Source organism: Protopterus annectens, chromosome 17.part0 (assembly GCF_019279795.1).
Source record: "Protopterus annectens isolate FY-2018-M chromosome 17.part0, PAN1.0, whole genome shotgun sequence".
In the NCBI taxonomy this organism is placed as follows: domain Eukaryota; kingdom Metazoa; phylum Chordata; order Ceratodontiformes; family Protopteridae; genus Protopterus; species Protopterus annectens.
This window is the reverse complement of record NC_056751.1, coordinates 781861210-781877559: the sequence shown is the minus strand read 5'-3', so window position 1 is coordinate 781877559 and position 16350 is coordinate 781861210. Positions and strand designations below refer to the sequence as shown.

General features: G+C 40.0%; 1 protein-coding gene across 2 annotated transcripts in view; it reads left to right on the top strand.

Annotated features, from left to right (window-relative positions):
* LOC122791265 (C1q-related factor-like) overlaps positions 1–16350 on the top strand; it is a 618865-nt gene that overhangs the window by 503913 nt on the left and 98602 nt on the right. Inside the window, exon 4 of one of the 2 annotated variants that reach the window (XM_044058937.1) lies at positions 12845–12970. The exons of the other annotated variant lie outside the window; for it this stretch is intronic. Coding sequence (XP_043914872.1) covers positions 12953–12970 — 18 coding nt within the window. The 5' untranslated portion in view covers positions 12845–12952. The remainder of the gene's footprint in view (positions 1–12844; positions 12971–16350) is intronic. 2 annotated transcript variants of the gene reach the window in all.

The following is a 16350-nucleotide window of genomic DNA, read 5'->3' as shown; positions in this document are numbered from 1 at the left end:
GCTAAAGAAACATACTTGATGTTCCTTGTATTTTCTCTGTCTTGTCTCCCTTGCACCTCTGAAGTGCCCAGATTTCAAACTTTATATAAAAAAAAAAGGCAACATTGATCTTTCTTTCTCCATTGCTTCCTTTCCAAAGCACTGATGTACTGTGTAAGAGTGGGAACGTAAGTCTTATACACATGCACAGTATATCATGAAAGCCCCAGGATACAGAAGAACAAAGCACCATTATACAAGGACATTATTTAAGAAAAGTAAGTAATTTTTTTTAAATAATTGTCAGTGTATAATAGCATTAACATATGACTAGGTATAATGCTGATTTATCTACAGTTGGGCCCTTATGAGTGGTGCATAGCTACAGTTATCCCACTCCACAAGGGGGGATCCACCTTGGATCCCGGGAACTACTGCCCCATCAGTCTGATGAGCTTGATTTGCAAGGCCATGGAACATATTATCATGGAACTTATAAACAAAGACATTGGCAACCTTCAAACACCGGACCCCACCCAGTTTGGTTTCATGAAGGGCTGATCTTGTCTCCTGAACCCAAGTGACTTCTTCAAATCAGTCTCCAGAGCCATGGACAAGGGTAAGGCAGTCCACACAGTCTACATGGGCCTCACCAAGGCCTTTGACACCATACCCCACTCTGGAATCATAGATAGACTTGCTAAGCTGGGTATTAATCCCTACATCACTTGATGGGTTGCCAACTGGCTTACTGACAGAATCCACACTGTAAAAGTAGCTGACTCCAAATCCAGCTCCATACAAGTGACAAGTGGAGTACCTCATGGTTCAGTCCTGGGACCGCTCTTATTTGGCATCTACTTCTCTGAAGTACAGGCCAAAACTAAGGGACTCTGGCTAACAAAGTTTGCAGGTGACTGCAAACTGGGAGCCATTATTGAATCCCCAAATGATGTGGATACTCTACAAAATGGCCTTACAGAAACAGATGCTTGGTGCCAGAGCCATGCGCTCAAGCTCAATGCCAAGAAATGTATAGTTATCCCCTTTGGGAAAAAAAACATATACCCATGAATTACCACATAGGTGGCAGTACACTAAACACTGAAAGTGTGATAAGAGACTTGGGGACACAGGTGGATAGTGGTCTCACCTTCGATAACCACATCGCCACAGCAGTCAGAAAATCCTTCTATGTGGCACACCGTATCACTAAGGGCTTTTCATCCAGAAAAAATGAGGTCATTGTCCACTGTACTCATCCCTCATTAGACCCACTATAGAATACAATGCCTCATTTGGTATGTATTTCTCAAGACATCTGCAACAACTGGAAAGGCCACAGAAATACCTCACTAAAAGAATTACAAGCCTAAAGCAGATGCCCTATGCTGACCGCCTTAAAAAACTCCAGCTATACTCTGTCACATATCATCTACTCAGAGGCGATCACTGCTTAACATATAAGGCCATGCCAAACCCAGAGCTATTGGACATGCTACACTTAAAGAAATCCCAATCCCTCAGAGCCACATGCTCCAGGGATCTAAACCTTGTCATCACAATAAACACAACATAATAGAGGGATAGGTTCTTGACCCAGAGGCTCCCCAGACTCAGGAATAGACTGCCCATACATGTCAAGCAGAGTGCCTCTTTGGTCCTCTTCAAAAGGAACTTTGACGATTGAATGGGAGAAAGGAAATTCACCCCGGGGATCACATCAGTCGCCCTGCTAGACAGGGATCCAGGGAAGTAAATAGTGTGGGAAGAAATAGCCAGGGAATTGTTATGGCTAGGCTTGTATAGGCCCTAGGACCGATAACCTAGTAACAACCTATGAACCTATGAACCTATGACCAATCTATACCAAATGTGGATAAATCCAGCATTACCCACATCCAGCCAAGAGTTATTGCTATAATAATATAAACATCCATCCATACATAAATACATGCATGCATGCATACATACATACACACATAAATAAATAAATATAAGTGATATAAAATAAGCAATAAATACATTAAGTAACATCTTCCAAAATTATGGAGCAAAGATTCATTCTATAATCAGAAAGTCATTTGTTAATTTTCTTCAGTAATGATTTTGACATACATATGGTTTACTAATGTTGTACTAAGCTGTGGTAACTGTTTTCAAAACAGAGATGTGAGGTTATACGCATTTAAAGCTTTTTATCAAAGATGTAAAATGCAGAAGTTGTATGAAATCTGTAATTATTTCCAAGAATGTTGTAAAAAATAGTTGAAGTTCCATAACAACTGTGCAGTTTTTTTTCTATAAAATGCATTAGAGTTAGAGAGAGGATACTTTTTTTAAAGACTATCACTTCCTATCATGGGATTTTGTGTGTGTGTGTGTGTGTGTGTGTGTGTGTGTGTGTGTGCACGTGAGTGTGTTTTGCCATATGGATTGGGACATACAGAGCTGTGTGACTTTACAAGCATGATGCTTGCATCTGAAGCCCCGAATCACTAACTATACATTTTCCCGTGGTTCCTCATTCTGTTTAAGCATTCAGATTTCTTTAGGTGATCCTCTTCTAAAAGAGTTCACGTCAGATCTACTCCACTTAGTCAGATAGAGTCTTTGCCTCTTGAAATGTGATGAAGGTATTATGGACTGAAGAGAGAAAAAGTGCTGGCCAGAAGTATTAAACTAATGTCTACAAAATGCTGTCTATGAATTTTCTGTTATATTATCGTTAAGTTAGTACAAGGTTACAGTAAACCAGCTAGAGGTGGTTGTGGGACCAGATAGCTGTTAGTGTTTTTTTGTTTGTTTTATTTCAACTGTCTATTTTAAACTTTTTTTTTTTTTAATTTTTTACTTTTTGTTCAAGAACACTGTTGCTTGTATACTGAATCTTAAAAATCCATTGCTTAATGGCATTGCCAGTGCTTTTCTAAATGCAAGTTGTTTATTTTAATCTTTTATTTAACTTTTACTTCCTTGTTTTAGAATACAATTACTTGTATACTGAATCTTCAAAATGCATTGCTTAATTGTATTTACTTCAAATAAAGACTTTCATTGTTCAATTTCAAAAACACATAACTGACTACCTAATAATGTATACAAGAGTTAAGAATTATTGCCTGTTGTTATCAGCCTTTCAGAGAATGACTTCTTTGCAATGACTACAATTATTTAACACATTGCAACTGGCTCATTTTAATATTGTTTTGTAATTGAAAGTTTCAGTGTGCCAAATGGCTTTGCCTGGTGGTATATAACCATAAAATTCTGATTGTATGAATTCAAAACACTCTTAAGAAATTTCATTTGCTGTTGGTAAGATACCATGGTAAGACACTGGCCAGATACATGGTAAGGGAATTCCTGGGAAGCCATTGTTTTAATTTAACTATGCAGCTGTACAGTGCAACACTTGATCATGTATGACAGATGTTGCTCATAACCTGAGGCAGCACTGTATATTTGTTGTATACTTTTAGGGACATCTTCCCTGAATATTAATCAGTAGAATTAATGTGGGTCATGAAACTGCAGCTCCTGACTGTCTCAATGGGTAACAAAAAATATCAGCTTGGAGTTATATCAAGGTTCTAAGCTTCAAACCTATGGGCCTCAGAATACATTTGCCGAAAGTGGATAAAACACAGCAGCATGTGTATCTTTCTACTGTGACCACATACAGGAGTAGCTGTATCTGTTTCCATTGTTAATGTTCTTTCTTCAGCATTGTACTGCGATTTGTAGCTGTCTTCTTTGAACCAAAGTTTTATGCACTTCTTGATACTCTGATTCTGATGTGGAATCATTAACTCCAGTGGATGAGTCCTCTGACATTTGGCAGATGTCTTGGAAGACTTAACACTTTCACAAATATTGAGCTTGCTTTATTTTTACTCATGTTATTTATTTATTTGTATTTATTCATGAATGATGATGAAATCCCTTTCAGCCATCACTACTCATACTCTGTTGACCCTGACCAAACCAGGCCTATCTAGTACACTGCATGGTCTGCATAAGAACTATCACTGTCCAGCAACTGACACCCAAGCCTGAAGTCCATCCTTGAAAGGACAGACAATGTACCATCAAAATAGATACATGTATGTGTAATCCAGTAAAGTTAATATACGTTAAGACTTATAGTTGTAGAATCAGACTATAGGGACAGCTGAGTGTCTAGGTACACTCACCTGAAGTAGGTAGCTGTACTGGTCCAAACTCTGTACTAGAGAACATGGCTCCATAGAATCTCCAACAGCTCCTGTATCATTTGTATGCATTACAGCCCATAATAATGGGCAATCAGTTTAGCAGGTTTTTGTGTTATCCAAAATAATAGCCAATGTATAGCTTGTTATCTTACCCAACACTGAAAGAGGACAAACCGTTTGCTTTGCTGTGATTTTCAGACAACTCCCACCTCCTTTTATTCTTTTATTAGAGTATCTTGCAGCTTCCTCTCTATATACTTAACCAAACATGTGAATCTCTGCTTAGTCTGCCTGGGTTTGTGTACTGCTCCCTGTGGTCAGATTCTGCATCACCTAAATTTAAATAACCTGCTCTCGGAAACACAGCATGGTTTCAGACCTCACCACGGCACAAGCACTGCCCTCTTTTACTTTACTAACACTATAAACCAGCATAGGAACAATGGTAACCTATTTTCACCTGTGTTCCTAGGCTTATCTAAGGTTTTCAACACTATATCACACCAACATTTACTTACTAAAGTCTCTTCTGTAGGTCTCTCTCATTCCTCCCTTAATTAGTCCTTTTGTTATCTATCTGGCAACAAGCAGTCAAATGGTAACTGGACCTCTCTTCCTCTATTGCAGTTACCATAGGTGTGCATCAGGACTCTATAGTAGGATGTCTTCTCTCTAATAGTTTTATAAACAAGCTTCACACTGCCATACACAAAGCAAATATAGTACAATACACAGATGATTCTACTTTACTATGTACAGCCCCCACAATATCCAGACTACAAGATATTGTTCAAAAATATTTCACTTTAATTGAAACCTAACTGAAAAATTCAAACTTACTCTTTAATTCTAATAAAACAAAACTGATACTCTTCACTGCAAAACATCATATCCATCAAAAACAATCTTTTGTGGTTACATCTGCAATTAATAAACAAATTGTGGTAGTACCACAGATTAAATTACTAAGTATTGTAATAGATGACAATTTTAAATGTAATCAACATATTCTTCAAGCAATTAAAAAACATCTACCAGAAACTTGACTCCCTTTACAAGACAAACAGTACCTTACAGATCCAGCAAGAAAAACCCTTGCCTCATCCTATGCTAATCAAGCTCTCTTATATGCCTCACCTATCCTTACAAACCCAAGCTCTACACTAAAATCCAGACTAGCCGGTTACAACAAAGTAGCTAAATTTGATACCAACACTGCACACTGAGCTCAGCACTGCCAAGCCTTAAAAACAGCTGAACTGGCTAGAGCTTAACAACTGCATAATCTGCTCTCAACTGGTTATGGCATAGAAACTGATATGTAATCCCAAACAATGTCCCTGCAACAAATATATATATATATTATTGACCTACACTCCCGCAGGGGACCTCAGTTCTACTGATACATTTCTACGGAGCACTTGGTCTTTTCTTCTGATTGGTTAAGAAGGTCAAGAAGACACTTCTGTAGGTCACTGCAGTGATGCCTGCTCTGTTGACCAGGTCACGCAATGCCAGTGGCATTAGTAACTGCTCTAGAAAATCAGAACCTTGAATCTACCTTATACTGGGTAGTTTCTTATAAGTCCCAAGTCAAATGTTCCTGGTAGTCTCTATGCAGGAAAAACAGGACAATCTTAGTCTCCTTAGAGTACCAACATGGTGCCCTGCATGAAAACAGTGCCACTGGAAGCCATGGCCATGCCCATGGGCATCATGGGTGGCATCTTATGGTTATACCCCTTTCCCATTCAGACGTAGGGCCACCAACCTAAGTCATTAGTTACAAACTCATGTTGTCCATCTTGCATGGAGAGGTAGGGAGATAGGAGGTAGTCTGTCAGTCAAACCTCCAATAATGGAAAAGCAGGAAGGTCAGGGAAAGGGAAAAATGGGTATGGCATATAAACAAAACAAACAATAAAAAAAACACTGTATAGAAGCATAGATGGACGAGCCTCTAGGATGCCCTCAAGATCCATGACAGATGCCAGCAACATCATATTAAGTCCATGTGGGGGGGGGTTAGAAGAATGCTGGTAGACCTAGTGTGGACATGGGGCATTCTGGACAGGGTCAGTATCAATGAGGCCTGAGGGGATCAAGAAATATAAAAACAATAATGGAGATGAAGGAGGTTCTGGACACTCTGCTTTGAGGATCATAATCATTAATTTCCTACAGTGATGTATTAGACATAGGAATGGACCTGCAGCATGGCCCTGGAGTATCCACGATGTATTAGACATAGGAATGGACCTGCAGCATGGCCCTGGAGTATCCACGATGTATTAGACACAGGAATGGACCTGCAGCATGGCACTGGAGTATCCACGATGTATTAGACATAGGAAATGACCTGCAGCATGGCCCTGGAGTATCCACGATGTATTAGACATAGGAATGGACCTGCAGCATGGCCCTGGAGTATCCACGATGTATTAGACATAGGAATGGACCTGCAGCATGGCCCTGGAGTATCCACGATGTATGGGTCAATATCAATGAGGCCTGAGGGGATCAAGAAATATAAAAACAATAATGGAGATGAAGGAGGTTCTGGACACTCTGCTTTGGAACTTAGGAATGGACCTGCAGCATGGCCGTGGAGTATCCACTGGCAAAATCCCAGATGTGTTTTGCTCTTTCTCTAGTAAGACATTAATCATTTTGCCCAGTCGCTTTACTACTGTTCATGAAACTGGCTTTGTGTGCTTTCTGTAATTTAAAAGCATCAGTGCTGCAAGCTACAAGGAAAACTTTAAAAGTTAAGGCAAGATGATATTATCCATTACTGATAGTGTTCACAGTGCCTATTAATTCTGCTGTGGGAGTAAAGTACTTGTGATGAGTTATACTTGTACTAGATTTTGTGCTTTGGTGCCTTCACGGGTGGTATTTTATCCTACTCCACCACCACTGAAATGCCACATGCATGATGATAGTGGACTCCAGCACCACTGAAATGCCACTGCATGATGATAAAGAGGCTCCATCTCTGATTATGATGGTGGCAAAGAGCTGATACAGTCAGTGAGTAAAGTGCCAGTACTGAACCCTGGGAATGTGCAGACTGACTTCTCTAACCAGGGTACTGGAAACAGACTCTATCCCTGTGGACACCATCCAAGATACACATATATCATATGTAGACATGCTCAGTCATGGCGGAGGGTCACCCACATGTAGCTCAGCCATCACTGTTTGGCACAATTTCCATATGCTATGGGGATGCAGATATGCATGTTAGTGCCTAGAGATGACTTAGGCATCGCTCCTCCCCCAAGAAATAGCTTTTTCAATGTCTGTAACCCAGTATATGTGCAAGATCATCATGGAGATACAGGCTAGCAATACCTAAATCTTTGTACAGATGATAGGGTATTATAGGGTTTGTGGGATGATTTATGAAAGTTCATTTCTCATATGTGTGACATAGCAGAATGAATAAATCACCTACTAGCACATGGCAAGAGCTCATGTCCTTCTGTATTGCGTGGCAGGCCTCCATTAGATAACAGCTCCATGTCTGCCCCTAGTGAGGGTGGTCATCTAGAACATGTAAGATGATGGTCACAGTCACAATGTGTCACCACTTCCACTGCAGCACTTAGTGTGGAGGTACATATGAGAGGAGAGAACATCCTTGAAGCTGTGGTTCTCATGCCACTGCCACATCTGGAATAGGCCATTGCTCACGGTCATGCTGCACACCTACTTCTCTCTATGGCCATATCACTACCTGTGACAACACTGGAAGAGACAGTGCCTTGTCAACGGGAGCATGAATGGGATGCCTGCATGTCTGTCATATGCATGTTCTGGACCTGTGTCTGTGAGCAATTCACAGTACTGTAACATCTGCTTTGGGTGTGTCCCAGCATATCCCCCCCCGCACACAGACACACACACAGATACACACGCAAACACACACACACACGCACACACACACAAACACTTGTCTCCCATTGTGTCCCTTGCTGGTCACTAAAAGGCCCCTGTAGTGGGTTTACATAAAAGCAGACATACCTTAGCATTGGGATAGGTAATCTAAGAGCCCCATGAGCCTGCAGATAAGGCTGGCACATGTCCACCAGCTCCTTTATGGTGTCCCTATCCACGTGGTAATAGTCCACAAAGTCAGAGTCATGAAGGCGATGGAATGGTAAGGATGGTCACACAGTATAGAACCTGTGTAGGTGCTCACATGCACCACCATGGCTTCTAGTGGCAATACATACCTATTACATTAACCCATTTACTAAAGTTGTGGCAACCTCTAATATATTCTTGTTTTTCCCTGGCTTATACACTGAGATTTCACTGCAGTCATTAACACTGGTGATCACAGACCACGGGTGCTATTTATACATTTCTGAATTGCTCCACGATCTTGTTTATCCTAATTTGCATGCACGGAGACATTCATTTTAATGCTGTTATTCATTGTCATGTCATTATACCTCCACTAGGATATACTGTGAGCTGCTATGAGTCTCATCCTCCCCACTTGTGCTTAGTGCAGCTATGAATTACATACACCCAAATAATGACTGCTTATCTCACAGATACTTATCATGATGCAATGAATGTTTCTGAATCCCAAAGATAATTTGGATGAATTACAGTCTGTCATCCTTGTGACTATGTATAGTGCTTAAATGAGTCCATTCTCCATTCTTTTCTGTATTAAATTTCATGATGCATTCATTGGCTAGAAGTGGTACCTAGATGAATTGTGTTGCACCTGGACCTAACAATCACCAAGGTGCAGTGCTTTAGATATTGGCAATAATTAAGCTAGCTGGGCTTCTCTTCATTGCTGAGTTCTTATTGAATGAGGACTTAACTTACCATGTACATCCCTCTAATGCTGAATTTCCCAGTTATGGTTTAAAACAGAAAATCACTGCTGGTGGAGTTTGTAAGTTTGCACCAACAGTAATTCCTAATTTTATTTTGGGGGGGTTCCATTCTCTTCATATTTATGCAAATATAGATATTTATTTATTTATTTTATTTATTTATTTGCTTATATATTTTACCAGGGTAGTGTACTGATTTCAGTAAACTATTTGCAAGCACAGTTTGGGTGAATAGGATCACATAAAAATGAACAAAACATATTTACAAATACAAGGATATGCTGAAAACAAATATATACGCATATTTAAAGATGCAAGAATATGCTACAACATTTAGTCCAAGAAGCAGTTTATAATGTTGAGACATGGATAGGAAATGGAATTATGATTAGCAGAGCTTTATGGATAAGATATAGTCATAATGACTATTTATTATTTATTTATTTATTCATTGACATTTAATTACCAGGAAAATTTGACTGGTTAGAAGCCCATTTTCAGCAGATGTCCAGGAAGAAAAGCTCCAAATTATTACAAAACATTATGAGAACAATAATTTTTTAATCTTCAAAAATAAAAGAAAAACATCTGCAGTTTAAATAATTATAACAGATTTGTGATAATATAAAAACATTGGTCAAAAACAGAACAAAAGGTATATGACAATAATTTAATGTTTATAGAAATTTTAGGCAGTTTGCAGAGAAAGTAAAAGTAAGTTAGTCTGTTACAAACAGGAACTGCAATATGAAGTGAGAGGAAGACAGGCTTATGGTATATTTAGAGAGACAGTCAGGGAAGAGAATTAGATAGCAGTAAGGAGGTAAGTGAAGAAGGGAGAGTAAGGAGGTATAATTTATCCTGGTTTTGAGCATGAACAATGCCAGATACTAGCTAGGAAATCTTTCAGAGTGGTTTTAAAAGGTGGGAGGGTAAAGATAACTGAGATAGCATTTATACATTTGGAGGGACTTCCACCACAATGGAGGTGACAGGAGGTAGTAGTCCAGTACCCTGGAAAAATGTGTATTTAAATTATTTGTTTGGCTTGAGCTGCCGATCAGTTAAACTCAGTGGTATGGGCTCTCATCATGTAGTAACTCTGGGAGATGGGCTCTCATCATGTAGTAACTCTGGGAGATGGGCTCTCATCATGTAGTAACTCAGTGAGATGGGCTGTCATCATGTAGTAACTCTGGGAGATGGGCTGTCATCATGTAGTAACTCAGTGAGATGGTCTGTCATCATGTAGTAACTCTGGGAGATGGGCTCTCATCATGTAGTAAGTCAGTGAGATGGGCTCTCATCATCTAGTAACTCAGTGAGATGGGCTGTCATCATGTAGTAACTCTGGGAGATGGGCTCTCATTGTTTAGTAACTGAGTGAGATGGGCTCTCATCGTGTAGTAACTCTGGGAGATGGGCTCTCATCGTGTAGTAACTCTGGGAGGTGGGCTGTCATCATGTAGTAACTCAGTGAGATGGGCTCTCATTGTTTAGTAACTCAGTGAGATGGGCTCTCATCGTGTAGTAACTCTGGGAGATGGGCTCTCATCGTGTAGTAAGTCAGTGAGATGGGCTCTCATCATGTAGTAACTCAGTGAGATGGGCTCTCATTGTGTAGTAACTCTGAGAGATGGGCTTTCATCATGCAGTAACTCAGTGAGATGGGCTGTCATCATGTAGTAACTCAGTGAGATGGGCTCTCATTGTGTAGTAAATCTGGGAGATGGGCTCTCATCGTGTAGTAACTCTGGGAGATGGGCTGTCATCATGTAGTAACTCAGTGAGATGGGCTGTCATCATGTAGTAACTCTGGGAGATGGGCTCTCATTGTGCAGTAACTCTGTGAGATGGGCTCTCATTGTGTAGTAATTCAGTGAGATGGGCTGTCATCATGTAGTAACTCTGTGAGATGGGCTCTCATTGTGTAGTAACTCAGTGAGATGGGCTCTCATCATGTAGTAACTCAGTGAGATGGGCTCTCATCATGTAGTAACTCTGGGAGATGGGCTCTCATCGTGTAGTAACTCAGTGAGATGGGCTCTCATCGTGTAGTAACTCTGGGAGATGGGCTCTCATCATGTAGTAAGTCAGTGACATGGGCTCTCATCATGTAGTAACTCAGTGAGATGGGCTCTCATCGTGTAGTAACTCAGTGAGATGGGCTCTCATTGTGTAGTAACTCAGTGAGATGGGCTCTCATCGTGTAGTAACTCAGTGAGATGGGCTCTCATCGTGTAGTAACTCAGTGAGATGGGCTCTCATCGTGTAGTAACTCAGTGAGATGGGCTCTCATCATGTAGTAAGTCAGTGAGATGGGCTCTCATTGTGTAGTAACTCTGGGAGATGGGCTCTCATCATGTAGTAACTCAGTGAGATGGTCTGTCATCATGTAGTAACTCAGTGAGATGGGCTCTCATCGTGTAGTAACTCAGTGAGATGGGCTCTCATCGTGTAGTAACTCTGGGAGATGGGCTCTCATCATGTAGTAAGTCAGTGACATGGGCTCACATTGTGTAGTAACTCTGGGAGATGGGCTCTCATCATGTAGTAACTCAGTGAGATGGGCTCTCATCATGTAGTAACTCAGTGAGATGGGCTCTCATTGTGTAGTAACTCAGTGAGATGGGCTCTCATCAAGTAACTCTGGGAGATGGGCTCTCATCGTCTAGTAACTCAGTGAGATGGGCTCTCATCATGTAGTAACTCAGGGAGATGGGCTCCCATCGTGTAGTAACTCTGGGAGATGCGCTCTCATCATGTAGTAACTCAGTGAGATGGTCTGTCATCATGTAGTAACTCAGTGAGATGGGCTCTCATCGTGTAGTAACTCTGGGAGATGGGCTCTCATCATGTAGTAAGTCAGTGAGATGGGCTCACATTGTGTAGTAACTCTGGGAGATGGGCGTTCATCATGTAGTAAATCAGTGAGATGGGCTCTCATCATGTAGTAACTCATGGATTCATAAGTGAAGCAGCTACATATGATTATGTTCAGTGCCTAAAGTATTGCTTTGTAGTTTAAAAACATTTACAGTGTAATCAGCAGTGATGTCAATGTTTTTCATGCAAAGAAGGTTAAAGCAATGCTCTACAGGTTGCTCATTCAGTTTTGATGTGAGGAAAAGTGACTGTGAGTATTATTTCTTCCCCATGTAGCTTGATTTGTGTATCTCTTCAGCACCTCATATTGAGGAAGTGTTCCCTTTTTGGGGTGCCATAGTTCTGTGGTTTAACCTTGAGCTCTTATAATTTTTTTGCTTTAAGTTTTCATGTACCTCCCATGTTTGCATGAGCTTGCATCCTGTAGTATAGGTTTTTCCCACTTCCATAAAACATACTGATGGTTTGGCCATACTGGAAACAATTTCTGTATTTGCATTGAATGTATCCTTCCTCAGATCATGGCTGGAAGTGATCTGAGAAGTATAAGGTTTATTTATTTTATTTATTTACTATATGAAAAATGGGTAGGTGAACTGGTCCAGACACTCTTTTCAGTCATGACCTTTTTATTTACCTGGTTAACAAATAAATAAAAAACTCATGTCATTCACTTAGAAAGAGAAGGATAATTTGCTGTTTGTCTTTGCTGTTTGTTTTTGCTTGTTTATCCCATTTATTGTAGGTATCACCCTGTGTTGCAAATGAAAAATATACAGACTGGATTAATGCACTTAACTGATTACCTTCAGTAAATAGTCTTGATGCAATTGTTTGCTGAAGTTAGAAGGTTCAAAAAGATTAATTATCTCCTTTATGTTTTGCAATTGTTCACAGCCGTGCCCTTAATGCAATAAATAGCTCTTCTGATATATAGCAAGATTAACAGCAATTTGCAAAACAGAATCTAAACTTCCATCTGACAAGCTGTGACAAAAGAGGAACATGTTCAGAATAGAAAAGGTCAGCATTTATCATTTTCTACCTTAAAATATTTATTTCTGCAGATACGGGTCTGTCTCTTCCTGTTGCTATTTTGAAAGATGAATTTTCTGTTATTTTGCCACAATTCATTTTTTTGTCTGTAGCATTTAATTCAAAAATAAATTAAAATAAAAACTAACAGAAAAAAGCTGAGATACTCACAATTTCTTCATGGAAAAGGATTGAGATCATGTATGTTATTTCATTTTATTAATAAATTTATATGGGATATTTCTACAAACAGCATACTAAGTCCACAGGATGAACCTGGCGATTTCCAAGTTAATGAGATTTGCATTATTGTTAAAGGGCTGTCAAGCCCAGTCATAAAGGGTGACAGAAAACAATACACTAAAGTACCATATACATACCTTTTTACCTGAAATCTAAAATTCTACGACTGCCCTTCATGACTTTAAATATGTTTTTTTTTGCCAAATTGTTCATCCCACTCGCTTCCTTGCCTGCACTAAATTGATGTATTGTCTCCTCCATCTGGGTGAAAGCTCTCTGTCACATTCATTCTCATGGTGGAAGTAAGAATTGATTGTTAAGAAGCAGGTCAGTCTTCCGATTCTGCAGATATGGTTCTAAATAAGTTTTACCACTTAAGTGTTAACAGTAGGCTATTGCTTGAAATCAAATGGAAAAAACAGTTTCTTGATAGCTGTGTGGATGAAGAGGATTAAAATATGTCTGCATTTCAAGCTCTGGCAGTGAGTCATAGCATAGTACTGGGGATAAAGTCTATCAGCTGCCAGTTGTGTAACTCCTATCTTCCTGATTATTTCTACATTTCCTTAACAATTTTGTATGATTCTGAAGAGATTGCTGTTAAAGAGTAGCTCATCAGAATTGTCATTGAAAACTGTATTCCTCATTATTTTACACAGTTAGCTTTGTATAAACAAGGAAGAAAATGTATAAAATAATTAAGGATTTACTACTATAAAAACATTTGTAGTATACTGAGTAAAACTTATATTTTGGAGGATGATGTCAGAGTTACACTTTGCTTCTAATGGGAACCAATACTGCATCCCTTGGCATATTTTTACTTACTGGAACTGGAATTAATGAGGAATCCGTTATGACATGGCATATGCTGCTACTGCATGGATCACAACTGATGATAACAAAAAACAGCTGTGCAAAGACAGTGCCAGCCCTTGATGCAAAATTGCCTAATAAGGGTGATGTGCAGAGCTGTAGTAACTACAGAGGGATAAAATTGATCAGTCACAGTATGAAATTATGGGAAAGAGTAGTGGAAGCAAGGTTAAGAAGGGACGTGATGATTAGTTATCAGCAGTATGGTTTCATGCCAGGAAAGAGCACTACAGATGTGATCTTTGCTCTGAGAGTGTTGATGGAGAAGTACAGAGAATGACGGAAGGAGTTGCATTGTGCTTTTGTGGACTTAGAAAAAGCATATGACAGGGTGCCTAGAGAGGAGTTGTGGTATTGTATGAGGAAGTCAGGAGTTTCAGAAAAGTATGTACGAGGGTAGTGTGACAGCGGTGAGGTCTGTGGTGGGAGTGACGGATGTGTTTAAGGTGAAGGTGGGGTTACATCAAGGATCAGCTCTGAGCCCTTTCTTATTTGCAATGGTGATGGACAGGTTGACAGACGAGATCAGACAGGATTCCCCGTGGACTATGATGCTTGCAGATGACATTGGGATCTGTAGTGAGAGTAAGGAACAAGTGGAGGAGACCCTGGAGAGATGGAGATATGCTCTAGAGAGAAGAGGAATGAAGGTCAGCAGGACTAAGACAGAATATACGTGTGTGAATGAGAGGGAAGATAGACGAATGGTGAGGATGCAAGGAGTAGAGGTGGTGAAGGTGGATGAGTTTAAATACTTTGGGTCAATAGTTCAGAGTAACGGTGAGTGCAGAAGAGAGGTGAAGAAGAGAGTACAGGCAGGGTGGAATGGGTGGAGAAGAGTGTCAGGAGCGATTTGTGACAAATGAGTACCTGTAAGAGTGAAAGGGAAGGTCTACAAGAGGGTAGTGAGACCAGCTATGTTATATGGGTTGGAGACAGTGGCATTGACAAAAAGGCAGGAGTTTAAGCTGGATGTGGCAGAGTTAAAGATGTTAAGATTTGCACTGGGTGTGACGAGGGTGGACAGGATTAGGAATAAGTATATTAGAGGGTCAGCCCAGGTTGGAAGGTTTGGAGACAAAGCCAGAGAGGCACAATTACGTTGGTTTGGACATGTGCTGAGGAGGGATGCAGAGTATACTGGGAAAAAGATGCTAAGGATGAAGCTACCAGGTAACAGGAAAAGAGGAAGGCCTAAGATAAGGTTTATGGATGTGGTGAGAGAGGACATGCAGGTGGTTGGTGTGACAGAGCAAGATGCAGAGGTCAGGAAGAAATGGAAACAGGTGATCTGCTGTGGCGACCCCTAATGGGAACAGCTGAAAGAAGATGATGATGATGATGATAAGTTGCTTGTGTAGATAACTGGTATGTGCCTGGGACTGTGCAGGATTTGTATTATAAATACTGTATACAATTGTGTAGCCTAAGAGTGTGTGATGTCATGGTGCTGTGGATGAAGGTGAGATAAGTGGCAGTTACAAGTGATACCACTATTGCATAGCTGGGAATGTCTCCATCAGAGGATATTTTTCTCATGTCTAGTAGTTCTGTCAAAATTCAAGTACTGACTCTATGATGTTGAAAGGGCAAGCTGCAGTTGCTACCAGTTACATACTGTTGTACACAGCATGGCCGTGGACTGCATCTGCATCATTTTTTTTCTGAATTACTACAGGATACATTATATGACATGAAGATTTTTATTTTTTATTTTTTTTAATGCAATTATTGCAAAACATCTTTGAATCATGAAGGCCAATGCAAATCTGACATTGAGCTAAACTGATCAGGACTTCAAAGCCTCTGAATATGATTAGTCTTGTCTCCACTTATGCCTTTCCATGTCCCCTTCCATTGAGAGCCTAGGATCATATTTTAAAATGCACTTTATTGTCCTAATATGAAGAAGAAGAAATACCATCATACACACATAATATGTGTAATGTGATAAAAATAATGCAGCGTGTGTGTGTGTGTGTGTGTGTGTGTGTGTGTGTGAACACAGTTTGTTTTAAAGGCAGTTACCATAGATACAGTACACTGGAAGATACTGTTCTCCACAAAGATAGTAGTGAATAAGGGACATGATGTACCAGTGTAAAGACTCAGCTCTGTAAATCTGTGTATGGCCCTAATCTGAGTGTGTATGTCAGATGGCCATATCCAAGGTAGCAGCAGTGTGTGTCTGTAGGTCTAAGTATTATTATTTTTTGTATTTATTTTATTTTACTCAACTCCCTTGCTTT